The sequence below is a fragment of the Notothenia rossii genome (assembly GCF_949606895.1).
Source record: "Notothenia rossii genome assembly, chromosome: 5".
NCBI lineage: Eukaryota > Metazoa > Chordata > Actinopteri > Perciformes > Nototheniidae > Notothenia > Notothenia rossii.
The window spans coordinates 873,953-888,952 of NC_136903.1; the positions used below are offsets into that span (position 1 = coordinate 873,953).

Below are 15,000 nucleotides of genomic sequence, written 5' to 3' on the forward strand. Positions count from 1 at the left end.
TCTGATGGTTTAATGACCTGATGGTTTAATGACCTGATGGTTTATTGACCTGATGGTTTAATGACCTGATGTTTAATGACCTGATGGTTTAATGACCTGATGGTTTATTGATCTGATGGTTTAATGACCTGATGGTTTAATGACCTGATGGTTTAATGACCTGATGTTTAATGACCTGATGGTTTAATGACCTGATGGTTTAATGACCTGATGGTTTAATGACCTGATGTTTAATGACCTGATGGTTTAATGACCTGATGGTTTATTGATCTGATGGTTTATTGATCTGATGGTTTATTGATCTGATGTTTATTGATCTGTTTCAGGTGGTAGACGGCCACTGGAAGCCCTTCCTGTTGAAGCCGGTCCCCTCTCAGCTGATGAAGCCTCTGTTGGTGTTCGTCAACCCGAAGAGCGGGGGCAACCAGGTACTGCCCCCCCCCTCCAAATGACATGATACCCTGCAGCTTTATGACTGAAAAACTTCTGCATGATGATCCAAAACATAACTATCAAACACGACATACAATAGAAGGAAGGTTCGTATTACATTACATTAGATGATACTTGTTAGACTTACATACTCAATGCTGTGGGCAATGTGGGGTTTGAACCTGTGCTCTCATCACCAACACCAGTCCACTGCGCCACAGCCTCCCCAAATCTAAATCCAATATGAGACAGAAAACAGTCGAACACACAGAGCCATGTTCATCTGGAACTCTTTACCGTCCATATCATTCAGGAACATTCTCAAGTATTATTATTTGTTAATTGATTTGATTAGCCCTTAATGAGAATTATTATACAATACACAATGAAGCAGTTTCAATTACTGATTCTAAGTTATGTATAAACAAATGATCTACTTACACATCCGAAAAGAGGTGGGAAGAAGTTTACACATATTTAATCCCACCCAGATAAATAAAGAGAAACATACACAAACAAATAAACTAACAAATACATAACAGAGGTAAATTATATTCAAGAAAGATAAAATAACAAACCAAATAAATAAATAAATGCTAACACCCAGTCATGATTAAACAGCGTCATCCCTCTTGTTAACATCATGTCCTTATACCTTTTTTAAAACAGTTTTAAGTTCGGACATCCCCTGAGCTCTCATTCAAACTGCTCCTGAGCTTCACCCCACAAACAGAAACACAAAAACCTCGCTTGGTTGTGCGCACCCTAACATTAGTGGATTGGAATGATCCCCTTAAATTATAATGCCCTTGTCTTTGAATATTACCTGAGAGTTGATTGATTTTTGCTTTAAAAATTAATTATGACATTAAGTACATTTCAAAAAGTTGCTAAAAAATTATCTCAGTATTATAAAGTAAAATGTAACTTTGGGTAAATAAGTACATATTATTATGTACACTCATTTGTCTTTTTCAGTTTGGCCTTATGATGGCAAAAATTGGATGACCATTTTAGTTTGAATTTCATACAGCACTGTAAACTGCATGAAATGATTGAATTTAATTGATTGATTTAAATCAAGGGACAGTGTACATTAATCAACATATTAAAAACATGTGCTCAAATTAGCCACAGGCTAGTTTTCACCGATTGCCCCTTTGCCAGATGGTGATGGGCATCCTAAAAGCACAAATACAAATACCACGACATTGTTATACAAAAAATGCACATATTTATAATAGAGGACACCACTGAATACAGGTAATGAGCAAGTCATAATAATAAGGATGTAACGATACCAAAAACTCACGGTACGATAATATCACGATATTGAAAAATAAAGAAAAATTATTACAAAAAAATGTTCTTTATTGAATAATAAATGTGTACAGCATTTTAGTGGGATAGTAGTCTTTTAAGGTGTCAGTACTGGAACAAGAACAACCAGTGTTTGATTACCTACTAGTACTACAGAAGAAAGCAGGCGTTTTCTTTGTGCCACTGCACCTCACAAACAAACAAGCACATTGAATAATCAGACAAATCAAATAAATCAAGTTTCACTTTAGTTATTCAAGTATCTGAAACTCACTCGCTCAGCATCATCTGACAGGTTGTTTTTTTAGGAATATGAATTAACCATGTAATATCCATGTTTTGTGTCTTTAGCCTGAACAATACAAAAATAAAAACATGTAATATCGTGATGAATAAGTGTCTGGATATCGTGTGAGACGGACAAAATGTACCGCGATATCACTTTTTTTATTTAAAACCCAAATCGTTACATCCCAACATAATAATAAAGAAAACATTCACACACCAGTGCTGAATCTGTTCGTGAGACACTTTTGAACACTTGAACGAGTGAGGAGCTGTTTTGTTTAGTCTTGCTTCAGGTTTAGACCTCAGAAATCGGGAGCATTTCAAAATACAACATTTGGGGGGGGGGGGGGGGGGGGGGGGGGGGTGCTAGTGGATCGCCGGAGCTGTTAGATTAACATTAACATGCTTATTGTAGTTGTAAGTGCACTGTCTGGATGGAGCATAGTGGGCTGGACCTGTATTACAGGAAAGGAGTGAGCAGAGAGTAGAGTAGTTGTTGATTCTTGTTCTGTTTTCTGTGACTATCTGCCTCACCCTCTCAGACTTTGAGTTGCGCGCGCTACTAAAGAGACGTGTTACCATGGAAACCAAACAATGGTGTAGCTGTATTAAAGTCCGAGTGGAAACAGTCTTGTGTAAATCTGATTTTGTCAGAAATCGGGAGAAATGCGGGAGAAATATGACCCCGGGAGGAAACCGGGAGAGGGCAATGAAATCGGGAGTCTCCCACGAAAATCGGGAGGGTTGGCAAGTATGGTGTGAGGACCCCAGGAAGAACAGCCAATGCTCATGCTAGTGCTAATGGGATCCTAAGGGAGAATAAGAATTCTGCAACGCAGGCTCGCTCGCCGAAATGTAGAGTTCATTTGATGACATTATTTAAATGTCTAAATGTGACACACCAATAACGAACAGAACCCGAGGAGTGGATTCCTGCAGGGATTTATTGAATCTGCTTGATTTGAAATGAAGTTACGACTTTTAGTTTCTGTCTGTCCTTTGGTTTAAAGAAGCTTAATCTGGGTATGGGGAAGTTATATAATGAAACACAGATGGTTTTGTGAACACGTACTGTCCCCCGTTTGTCAGAATCAGGTTTATGACGCGTACGAGGAATTTGACTTGGTGTCGTGGTGCAGACATAAAAGTAACTGATAGAGAACTATTTCAAGAAAACTTTAATAACATAAACAAATATTTAAAAATACAGTAAAATATAAAATATAGCCGTATTTACATTGAAATAGAATTGGAATCAAACACGTGCACTAATAGAAAACAAGACGTTGTGTACATTGTGTGCATTCTGTATGTTATTGAGTCGGCTGTGGGAGACATATATTTAATTGTTTCTTTTAAAAACATATAAATAAATATATATAATTTGGCTGGCCTTAATATCATCATTATGTTCCTGTTTTTAAATATTGTTATTATTATTTAGCTTCTCCCCTAAAATCCTTGTGTTTTTTCATTTCTTTCCTCAGGGAGCGAAGATCATCCAGTCCTTCATGTGGTACCTGAACCCCCGGCAGGTGTTCGATCTGACCAAGGGGGGTCCCAGAGAGGGGTGAGAGCCGACCGGGTGATCACAATACAGTACCTCGTTATTTACATGATCACGCTTCAGTCAGACACCTCCCGTGTTTCTCTCGTTCGTTAGAAGCTCACTTAGTTAATGAAGTGACTGTTATTTTGTAGATAGTGATGGTCGTGCTTTGATGCATGTCTTAATGAGTGCATATCTACGTACGACAGACTGATGATTGGATCTGCCGCTGAGGCTCCAGATTGATCTTCCTTCCCTGCAGCTCTTCTATGGCTTTCCTTCTTTAATAAAATAAACTGCAGATAAGTTTAGATTGAGTAAAAACCAGAGGAAATAAAATATCAATATTTACACTTTGTGCCTCCTGCAGATTGGAGCTTTACGCCAGGGTGCCCAACCTGAGGATCCTGGCCTGTGGGGGGGACGGCACGGTGAGGACCACTACACACACATACTGTGTATACATGGGGGGCTGAAACACAACCTCCAATGTGTGTGTGTGTGTGTGTGTGTGTGTGTGTGTGTGTGTGTGTGTGTGTGTGTGTGTGTGTGTGTGTGTGTGTGTGTGTGTGTGTGTGTGTGTGTGTGTGTGTGTGTGTGTGTGTGTGTGTGTGTGTGTGTGTGTGTGTGTGTGTGTGTGTGTGTGTGTGTGTGTGTGTGTAGGTGGGGTGGATCTTGTCGGTGTTGGAGGAGCTGAAGTTGAGTCCCCAGCCTCCGGTGAGCATCCTGCCTCTGGGGACCGGAAACGACCTCGCCAGGACGCTCAACTGGGGAGGGGTGAGTTCAACTAGGGAGGGGTGAGTTCAACTGGGGAGGGGTGAGTTCAACTAGGGAGGGTTGAGTTCAACTGGGGAGGGGTGAGTTCAACTAGGGAGGGGTGAGTTCAACTGGGGATGGGTGAGTTCAACTAGGGAGGGGTGAGTTCAACTGGGGATGGGTGAGTTCAACTAGGGAGGGGTGAGTTTAACTGGAGAGGGGTGAGTTCAACTGGGGAGGGGTGAGTTCAACTGGAGAGGGGTGAGTTCAACTGGAGAGGGGTGAGTTCAACTAGGGAGGGGTGAGTTCAACTAGGGAGGGGTGAGTTCAACTGGGGAGGGGTGAGTTCAACTGGGGAGGGGTGAGTTCAACTAGGGAGGGGTGAGTTCAACTGGGGAGGGGTGAGTTCAACTAGGGAGGTGTGAGTTCAACTGGGGAGGGGTGAGTTCAACTAGGGAGGTGTGAGTTCAACTAGGGAGGGGTGAGTTTAACTGGAGAGGGGTGAGTTCAACTAGGGAGGGGTGAGTTCAACTAGGGAGGGGTGAGTTCAACTGGGGAGGGGTGAGTTCAACTAGGGAGGGGTGAGTTCAACTGGAGAGGGGTGAGTTCAACTGGGGAGGGGTGAGTTCAACTGGGGAGGGGTGAGTTCAACTAGGGAGGGGTGAGTTCAACTAGGGAGGGGTGAGTTCAACTAGGGAGGGGTGAGTTCAACTGGGGAGGGGTGAGTTCAACTAGGGAGGTGTGAGTTCAACTGGGGAGGGGTGAGTTCAACTAGGGAGGGGTGAGTTCAACTGGGGAGGGGTGAGTTCAACTGGGGATGGGTGAGTTCAACTAGGGAGGGGTGAGTTCAACTAGGGAGGGGTGAGTTCAACTGGGGAGGGGTGAGTTCAACTAGGGAGGGGTGAGTTCAACTGGGGATGGGTGAGTTCAACTAGGGAGGGGTGAGTTCAACTAGGGAGGGGTGAGTTTAACTGGAGAGGGGTGAGTTCAACTGGAGAGGGGTGAGTTCAACTGGGGAGGGGTGAGTTCAACTAGGGAGGGGTGAGCTCAACTGGGGAGGGGTGAGTTCAACTAGGGAGGGGTGAGTTCAACTGGGGAGGGGTGAGTTCAACTAGGGAGGGGTGAGTTCAACTGGGGAGGGGTGAGTTCAACTGGGGAGGGGTGAGTTCAACTAGGGAGGGGTGAGTTCAACTGGGGAGGGGTGAGTTCAACTAGGGAGGTGTGAGTTCAACTGGGGAGGGGTGAGTTCAACTAGGGAGGGGTGAGTTCAACTGGGGAGGGGTGAGTTCAACTGGGGATGGGTGAGTTCAACTAGGGAGGGGTGAGTTCAACTAGGGAGGGGTGAGTTCAACTAGGGAGGGGTGAGTTCAACTGGGGAGGGGTGAGTTCAACTAGGGAGGGGTGAGTTCAACTGGGGATGGGTGAGTTCAACTAGGGAGGGGTGAGTTCAACTAGGGAGGGGTGAGTTCAACTGGGGATGGGTGAGTTCAACTAGGGAGGGGTGAGTTCAACTGGAGAGGGGTGAGTTCAACTGGGGAGGGGTGAGTTCAACTGGGGAGGGATGAGTTCAACTAGGGAGGGGTGAGTTCAACTGGGGAGGGGTGAGTTCAACTGGAGAGGGGTGAGTTCAACTGGGGAGGGGTGAGTTCAACTGGGGAGGGGTGAGTTCAACTGGGGATGGGTGAGTTCAACTAGGGAGGGGTGAGTTCAACTAGGGAGGGGTGAGTTCAACTAGGGAGGGGTGAGTTCAACTGGGGAGGGGTGAGTTCAACTGGGGAGGGGTGAGTTCAACTGGGGATGGGTGAGTTCAACTAGGGAGGGGTGAGTTCAACTGGGGATGGGTGAGTTCAACTAGGGAGGGGTGAGTTTAACTGGAGAGGGGTGAGTTCAACTGGAGAGGGGTGAGTTCAACTAGGGAGGGGTGAGTTCAACTGGGGAGGGGTGAGTTCAACTAGGGAGGGGTGAGTTCAACTGGGGATGGGTGAGTTCAACTAGGGAGGGGTGAGTTTAACTGGAGAGGGGTGAGTTCAACTGGAGAGGGGTGAGTTCAACTAGGGAGGGGTGAGTTCAACTGGGGAGGGGTGAGTTCAACTGGAGAGGGGTGAGTTCAACTGGGGAGGGGTGAGTTCAACTGGGGAGGGGTGAGTTCAACTAGGGATGGGTGAGTTCAACTAGGGATGGGTGAGTTCAACTGGGGAGGGGTGAGTTCAACTAGGGAGGGGTGAGTTCAACTGGGGAGGGGTGAGTTCAACTGGGGAGGGGTGAGTTCAACTGGGGAGGGGTGAGTTCAACTGGAGAGGGGTGAGTTCAACTAGGGAGGGGTGAGTTCAACTGGGGAGGGGTGAGTTCAACTGGAGAGGGGTGAGTTCAACTGGAGAGGGGTGAGTTCAACTAGGGAGGGGTGAGTTCAACTGGGGAGGGGTGAGTTCAACTGGAGAGGGGTGAGTTCAACTGGAGAGGGGTGAGTTCAACTGGGGAGGGGTGAGTTCAACTGGGGAGGGGTGAGTTCAACTGGGGAGGGGTGAGTTCAACTAGGGAGGGGTGAGTTCAACTGGGGAGGGGTGAGTTCTAGGGAGGGGTGAGTTCAACTGGGGAGGGGTGAGTTCAACTAGGGAGGGGTGAGTTCAACTGGGGAGGGGTGAGTTCAACTAGGGAGGGGTGAGTTCAACTGGAGAGGGGTGAGTTCAACTAGGGAGGGGTGAGTTCAACTGGAGAGGGGTGAGTTCAACTGGGGAGGGGTGAGTTCAACTGGGGAGGGGTGAGTTCAACTGGGGAGGGGTGAGTTCAACTAGGGAGGGGTGAGTTCAACTGGGGAGGGGTGAGTTCTAGGGAGGGGTGAGTTCAACTGGGGAGGGGTGAGTTCAACTAGGGAGGGGTGAGTTCAACTAGGGAGGGGTGAGTTCAACTGGGGAGGGGTGAGTTCAACTGGAGAGGGGTGAGTTCAACTAGGGAGGGGTGAGTTCAACTAGGGAGGGGTGAGTTCAACTGGGGAGGGGTGAGTTCTAGGGAGAGGGGTGAGTTCAACTGGGGAGGGGTGAGTTCAACTGGGGAGGGGTGAGTTCAACTGGGGAGGGGTGAGTTCAACTAGGGAGGGGTGAGTTCAACTGGGGAGGGGTGAGTTCAACTAGGGAGGGGTGAGTTCAACTAGGGAGGGGTGAGTTCAACTGGAGAGGGGTGAGTTCAACTGGAGAGGGGTGAGTTCAACTGGGGAGGGGTGAGTTCAACTGGGGAGGGGTGAGTTCAACTGGGGAGGGGTGAGTTCAACTAGGGAGGGGTGAGTTCAACTGGGGAGGGGTGAGTTCTAGGGAGGGGTGAGTTCAACTGGGGAGGGGTGAGTTCAACTAGGGAGGGGTGAGTTCAACTAGGGAGGGGTGAGTTCAACTAGGGAGGGGTGAGTTCAACTGGGGAGGGGTGAGTTCAACTAGGGAGGGGTGAGTTCAACTAGGGAGGGGTGAGTTCAACTGGGGAGGGGTGAGTTCAACTGGGGAGGGGTGAGTTCAACTGGGGAGGGGTGAGTTCAACTAGGGAGGGGTGAGTTCAACTAGGGAGGGGTGAGTTCAACTGGGGAGGGGTGAGTTCAACTAAGGAGGGGTGAGTTCAACTAGGGAGGGGTGAGTTCAACTAGGGAGGGGTGAGTTCAACTGGGGAGGGGTGAGTTCAACTAGGGAGGGGTGAGTTCAACTGGGGAGGGGTGAGTTCAACTAGGGAGGGGTGAGTTCAACTGGGGAGGGGTGAGTTCAACTGGAGAGGGGTGAGTTCAACTGGAGAGGGGTGAGTTCAACTGGGGAGGGGTGAGTTCAACTGGGGAGGGGTGAGTTCAACTGGGGAGGGGTGAGTTCAACTAGGGAGGGGTGAGTTCAACTGGGGAGGGGTGAGTTCTAGGGAGGGGTGAGTTCAACTGGGGAGGGGTGAGTTCAACTAGGGAGGGGTGAGTTCAACTAGGGAGGGGTGAGTTCAACTGGAGAGGGGTGAGTTCAACTAGGGAGGGGTGAGTTCAACTGGGGAGGGGTGAGTTCAACTGGAGAGGGGTGAGTTCAACTAGGGAGGGGTGAGTTCAACTAGGGAGGGGTGAGTTCAACTGGGGAGGGGTGAGTTCTAGGGAGAGGGGTGAGTTCAACTGGGGAGGGGTGAGTTCAACTGGGGAGGGGTGAGTTCAACTGGGGAGGGGTGAGTTCAACTAGGGAGGGGTGAGTTCAACTGGGGAGGGGTGAGTTCAACTAGGGAGGGGTGAGTTCAACTAGGGAGGGGTGAGTTCAACTGGAGAGGGGTGAGTTCAACTGGAGAGGGGTGAGTTCAACTGGGGAGGGGTGAGTTCAACTGGGGAGGGGTGAGTTCAACTGGGGAGGGGTGAGTTCAACTAGGGAGGGGTGAGTTCAACTGGGGAGGGGTGAGTTCAACTGGGGAGGGGTGAGTTCTAGGGAGGGGTGAGTTCAACTGGGGAGGGGTGAGTTCAACTAGGGAGGGGTGAGTTCAACTAGGGAGGGGTGAGTTCAACTAGGGAGGGGTGAGTTCAACTGGGGAGGGGTGAGTTCAACTAAGGAGGGGTGAGTTCAACTAGGGAGGGGTGAGTTCAACTAGGGAGGGGTGAGTTCAACTGGGGAGGGGTGAGTTCAACTGGGGAGGGGTGAGTTCAACTGGGGAGGGGTGAGTTCAACTAAGGAGGGGTGAGTTCAACTGGAGATTGATTTGAGATTCTCTGAATATATAATCTCCATATTTACAGTGAAGGAAATAACTATTTGACCCCTTGCAGATTTAGTAAGTGTACCCGCTCACAATGAAATAAACAGTCTGTCATTTTAATGGTAGGTGTATTTGACCAATGAGAAACAGAATATCAAAAAGAGTATGAAGTAATGTTAATCATATAAGAGATATTCATTTATTTGAATTGAATTGTGTTGTGAAAGTATTTTCTTTGTAAGTGGGCAAACTTACAAAATCTGCAAGGGTTCAAATAATGATTTCCTTCACTGTATGTTTCCTTCACTGTATGTTTCCTTCACTGTATGTTTCCTTCACTGTATGTTTCCTTCACTGTATGTTTCCTTCACGGCTCAAACACTTCCTGTGATTCAGACAGTTCAGTGTTTCAGTGTTTGCTGCTGACTCCTCTCAGGGTTACACGGACGAGCCCATCACTAAGATCCTGTCCCACGTGGAGGACGGGAACGTGGTGCAGCTGGACCGCTGGAGCCTGAAGGTGGAGGCCAACCCCGAGGCCCGGCCCGAGGACGCAGACGAGCACCAGACCGACAAGGTATCAAGGGGCTACCTTGGTTGCTGATTGGCTAATGGTTACACAAGACACATCGTTATGACATCATCAAGTGGCCAAAATCTGATCAGCTCATTTTCAGACAGGTTTTTATAGAAATGGATCAAAAAGAGAGAGAATCTCAGAGGGGACACATGTTGATGTAGAAGAGACATGAAGAAGAGGGGACACGTGTTGATGTAGAAGAGACATGGAGAAGAGGGGACACGTTTTGATGTAGAAGAGACATGGAGAAGAGGGGACACGTGTTGATGTAGAAGAGACATGAAGAAGAGGGGACACGTGTTGATGTAGAAGAGACATGAAGAAGAGGGGACACATGTTGATGTAGAAGAGACATGAAGAAGAGGGGACAAATGTTGATGTAGAAGAGACATGGAGAAGAGGGGACACGTGTTGATGTAGAAGAGACATGAAGAAGAGGGGACACGTGTTGATGTAGAAGAGACATGAAGAAGAGGGGACACATGTTGATGTAGAAGAGACATGGAGAAGAGGGGAAACATGTTGATGTAGAAGAGACGTGAAGAAGAGGGGATACATGTTGATGTAGAAGAGACATGAAGAAGAGGGGACACATGTTGATGTAGAAGAGACATGAAGAAGAGGGGACAAATGTTGATGTAGAAGGGACATGAAGAAGAGGGGACACATGTTGATGTAGAAGAGACATGAAGAAGAGGGGACACGTGTTGATGTAGAAGAGACATGGAGAAGAGGGGACACGTGTTGATGTAGAAGAGACATGAAGAAGAGGGGACACGTGTTGATGTAGAAGAGACATGGAGAAGAGGGGACACATGTTGATGTAGAAGAGACATGAAGAAGAGGGGACACGTGTTGATGTAGAAGAGACATGAAGAAGAGGGGACACATGTTGATGTAGAAGAGACATGAAGAAGAGGGGACACATGTTGATGCAGAAGAGACATGGAGAAGAGGGGATACATGTTGATGTAGAAGAGACATGAAGAAGAGGGGACACATGTTGATGTAGAGAGACATGGAAAAGAGAGGACACATGTTGATGTAGAAGAGACATGGAGAAGAGGGGACACATTGTGATTTCCATTGTCATATCTCCACCGTAGCTGATGCACGACCAATAGGAGCCTTGAATCTACAAGATATCAAAACGCTAACGCAGCGTCCACACGCGTGCGTTGGAGCTTGCCAGTGAGCTTGTTTGAAACTCGACCAACAACCAATCACATGAATCTCCCGCCCCGGACACACAAGCACGCGGTTTGATTGGCTAGAGCTTGTACTGGCATATGATTTGATTGGTTGACGCTTCCGCCGAAGCTTCAAAAGTTGAACATTGCTCAACTTTTGAAGCGAGCAAAGCAAAGCAACAAAAGCCTTTGACAAGTCAATAAAAAGAGCAGAGCATTGCGCAGCCCTTTTTATTGACTTCAAAGGCTTTGGACACAGTGGATCATGCCTTACTGTTACAAAGACTTGTTAGTATCGGTCTTTGAGGTAAGGCTGTCTGTTGGTTAGAGAACTATCTTTCATGCAGACCACAGTGTGTGCGGGCAGAAGGCTTAACTTCAACATCTCTTCTGGTATCCAAGGGTGTGCCACAGGGATCTGTTTTAGGACCATTGTTATTTATTATTTACATTAACAGTCTTAATAACAATGTTTTGAATGCAAATTTGCATTTTTATGTATTGATGATACAGTTATTTATGGTTCTGCGTGCACCCCGAAGCAGGCTCTCTGTCAGCTCCAGAATGCTTTTAACATTGCACAATCCAACATGTGTGATTTGAAACTTGTTTTAAATGCTGCCAAGACAAAGCTAATGATGTTCTCGAAAGCAAAAGCCAAGGTCTTGAACCTTCCTCCTATCACCACCTTGCAGGGGACGGAGGTTGAATCTGTGTTGCAGTATAAGTATCTTGGAATTATAATTGACAATTCGCTCTCTTTTAAACCCACACATTGTGGAACTCTTGAAAAAATTAAGAATAAAATTAGGTTTTTTCTTTAGAAACAAGTCTTGTTTTTCCTATGAGGCCAAAAAGACTAGTGTCTGTAACCTTTCTGTCTGTCTGGATTATGGAGATGTGGTTTATATGAATGCATCTTCTCAGTGCCGTCACTCGCTGGACACCGTCTACCACGGTGCACTGAGGTTCATCACAAACCTCAGATCCTTGACGCACCACTGCAATCTATACACTCGTGTTGGATGGTCTTCCCTGACCACGCGTAGACTGAAACATTGGCACATCCTTATATATAAGGCTATTCTTGGTGCTCTTCCCCCTTATCTAAGGATGTACATAAATAGAAAATGCACAGGATCCTATCGGCTTCGCTCCGAGAACTTTTTCCTTTTAACTGCACCAAAGGTCCGTACTGAACTGGGGAAGAGGGCGTTCAGTTACGCTGCCCCTCAAGCTTGGAACCTGCTTCAAACTGAGCTGAACCTCAGAGAGCTGGTCTCATTAGAAACACTCAAAGCAACTTTAACTGACCTCGAAGCAGGCCGCTGTGTCTGTGAATGCTTTGGCTAAACTTGCTGTATGACTGTGTTGTGATTGAAACTGTAAAACTGTCTGAAACTGTGCTGTTACCATTCTTGGGCCAGGACTCTCTTGAAAAAGAGATGTTTAATCTCAATGAGACCTATCCTGGTTAAATAAAGGTAAAAAAAAAATAAAAAAAATAAAACAATGCAGTTCGGCAAAGCGTGACGTCACTCCATTCAAATTGATTGGGCAGAAGCGTTGAAGCTTCAACGCACGCCGCCTTGTGGACGGGCCGTAAGGAGAAGAGGTGGGTTTTCAGAATGATATCATGAGAAAACTGTGAGTGAGACTTCTTGTTTCTGTCCTCAGCTGCCCATCGACGTCTTCAACAACTACTTCAGTCTGGGCTTCGATGCTCACGTCACGCTGGGCTTCCACGAATCCAGAGGTGAGTCCGCTCTGACTGAAGACATCGTTAACATGATTATTACAGAACTAAGTCCCTACTGAACGTCTCCTGTACTGAACATACCGAACGTGTCCTGTAACAAAAGTCTCCTGTACCGAACGTCTCCTATACCGAACGTCTCCTTTACCGAACGTCCCCTGCACCGAACGTCTCTGGTACCGAACGTCTCCTGTACCGAACGTCCCCTGCACCGAACGTCTCTGGTACCGAACGTATCCTGTACCGAACGTCTCCTTTACCGAACGTCTCCTGTACCGAACGTCTCCTTTACCGAACGTCTCCTGTACTGAACGTCTCCTGTACCGAACGTCTCCTTTACCGAACGTCTCCTGTACCGAACGTCTCCTGTACCGAACGTCTCCTTTACCGAACGTCTCCTGTACCGAACGTCTCTTGTACCGAACGTCTCCTGTACCGAACGTCTCCTTTACCGAACATCTCTTTTACCGAACGTCTCCTGTACCGAACGTCTCCTTTACCGAACGTCTCCTGTATCGAACGTCTCTTGTACCGAACGTCTCCTGTACCGAACGTCTCCTCTACCAAATGTCTCCTGTACCGAACGTACCGAACGTCTCCTGTACCGAACGTCTCCTGTACCGAACGTCTCCTGCACCGAACGTACCGAACGTCTCCTGTACCGAACGTACCGAACGTCTCCTGTACCGAACGTCTCCTGTACCGAACGCACCGAACGTCTCCTGTACCGAACGTCTCCTGTACCGAACGTACCGAACGTCTCCTGTACCGAACGTCTCCTGTACCGAACGTACCGAACGTCTCCTGTACCAAACGTCTCCTTTCCGAACGTCTCCTGTACCGAACGTCTCCTGTACCGAACGTACCGAACGTCTCCTGTACCGAACGTCTCCTGTACCAAACGTCTCCTTTACCGAAAGTCTCCTGTACTGACTGTCTCCTGTACTGAACGTCTCTTGTACCGAACGTCTCCTGTATCGAACGTCTCCTGTACCGAACGTCTCCTTTACCGAACGTCTCCTTTACCGAACGTCTCCTGTACCGAACGTCTCCTGTACCGAACGTCTCCTGTACCGAACGTACCGAACGTCTCCTGTACCGAACGTCTCCTGTACCGAACGTCTCCTTTACCGAACGTCTCCTGTACTGAACGTCTCCTGTACCGAACGTACCGAACGTCTCCTGTACCGAATGTCTCCTGTACCGAACGTCTCCTCTACCGAACGTTTCCTGTACCGAACGTTTCCTGTACCGAACGTCTCCTGTACCGAATGTCTCCTGTACCAAATGTCTCCTGTACCGAACGTCTCCTGTACCGAACGTACTGAACGTCTCCTGTACCGAACGTCTTCTGTACCGAACGTCTCCTGTACCGAACGTATGTATTTTTGTTAATCTGTGACTTTTTTCCCACAATTTTCATATATTTTTCTCTAAAATATATTTGGTTTTTCGTAACATTTTGTGATGAGAGAATCTCTAAATATTTTATCGCAAATTTCAGATTTTTTTTCTTTTATATTTGCGATTGAAACTGCATTATTTCTCCCCGTTAATCTGAAATGTCCCACCCCTTTTAAATATAGAGCAGTTTGCCCGTCCTGGTGCTGCTGGGCCTTTGATCCCATCTACACGCCTGTGTTTGTGTGTTTATAACCTGCAGAACATCCTGTAGTGTCCCAGCTTCCTCTGCCAACAGGGATCAAATGTGAATGTTGTGTAGAGCAAACAATGGAAACAAAGTCTGGCTGAGTTTGCTCTGTTTAATTCAGATAAAGTCCAGACTGCTTCAAAATGTCTTTATCAATTCTGCTGCTCGTGTTTCAGAGGCCAACCCCGAGAAGTTCAACAGCCGCTTCAGGAACAAGATGTTCTACGCCGGGGTGAGTCTCCTCTCCGTCTGCACCCCCCCTCTACACCTCAATATGTTTATAAAGTGTGTGTGTGTGTGTGTGTGTGTGTGTGTGTGTGTGTGTGTGTGTCTGTGTGTCTGTGTGTCTGTGTCTGTGTGTGTGTGTGTGTGTGTGTGTGTGTGTGTGTGTGTGTGTGTGTGTGTGTGTGTGTGTGTCTGTGTCTGTGTCTGTGTGTGTGTGTGTGTGTGTGTGTGTGTGTGTCTGTGTGTGTGTGTGTGTCTGTGTCTGTGTCTGTGTGTGCGTGTGCGTGTGTGTGTGTCTGTGTGTGTGTGTGTGTGTGTGTGTGTGTGTGTGTGTGTGTGTGCGTGTGTGTGTCAGACGGCCTTCTCAGATTTCCTGAGCAGGAGTTCGAAGGACCTCGCCAAACACATCCGAGTGGTGGTGAGTAGAGACAACTTTCTCACACACAGGTATCAGTATGAATGTGTCCCTGGGGTCCATGGGGCTGAAGTTAGGGTATATAGTAGTAGTGAATTATATGAGTCAAAAATAGAGACAATAAATAGTTTTAGTGAAAGATATGTTTTTCTGTA

General features: G+C 47.3%; 1 protein-coding gene across 1 annotated transcript in view; it reads left to right on the forward strand.

Annotated features, from left to right (window-relative positions):
* Nucleotides 1–15,000, forward strand: part of LOC307041209 (uncharacterized protein) — an 87,339-nt gene that overhangs the window by 22,703 nt on the left and 49,636 nt on the right. Inside the window, exons 11-18 of the mRNA XM_079684535.1 lie at nt 327–428; nt 3,528–3,610; nt 3,960–4,020; nt 4,253–4,366; nt 9,465–9,605; nt 12,476–12,554; nt 14,382–14,437; nt 14,786–14,848. Coding sequence (XP_079540661.1) covers nt 327–428; nt 3,528–3,610; nt 3,960–4,020; nt 4,253–4,366; nt 9,465–9,605; nt 12,476–12,554; nt 14,382–14,437; nt 14,786–14,848 — 699 coding nt within the window. The remainder of the gene's footprint in view (nt 1–326; nt 429–3,527; nt 3,611–3,959; nt 4,021–4,252; nt 4,367–9,464; nt 9,606–12,475; nt 12,555–14,381; nt 14,438–14,785; nt 14,849–15,000) is intronic.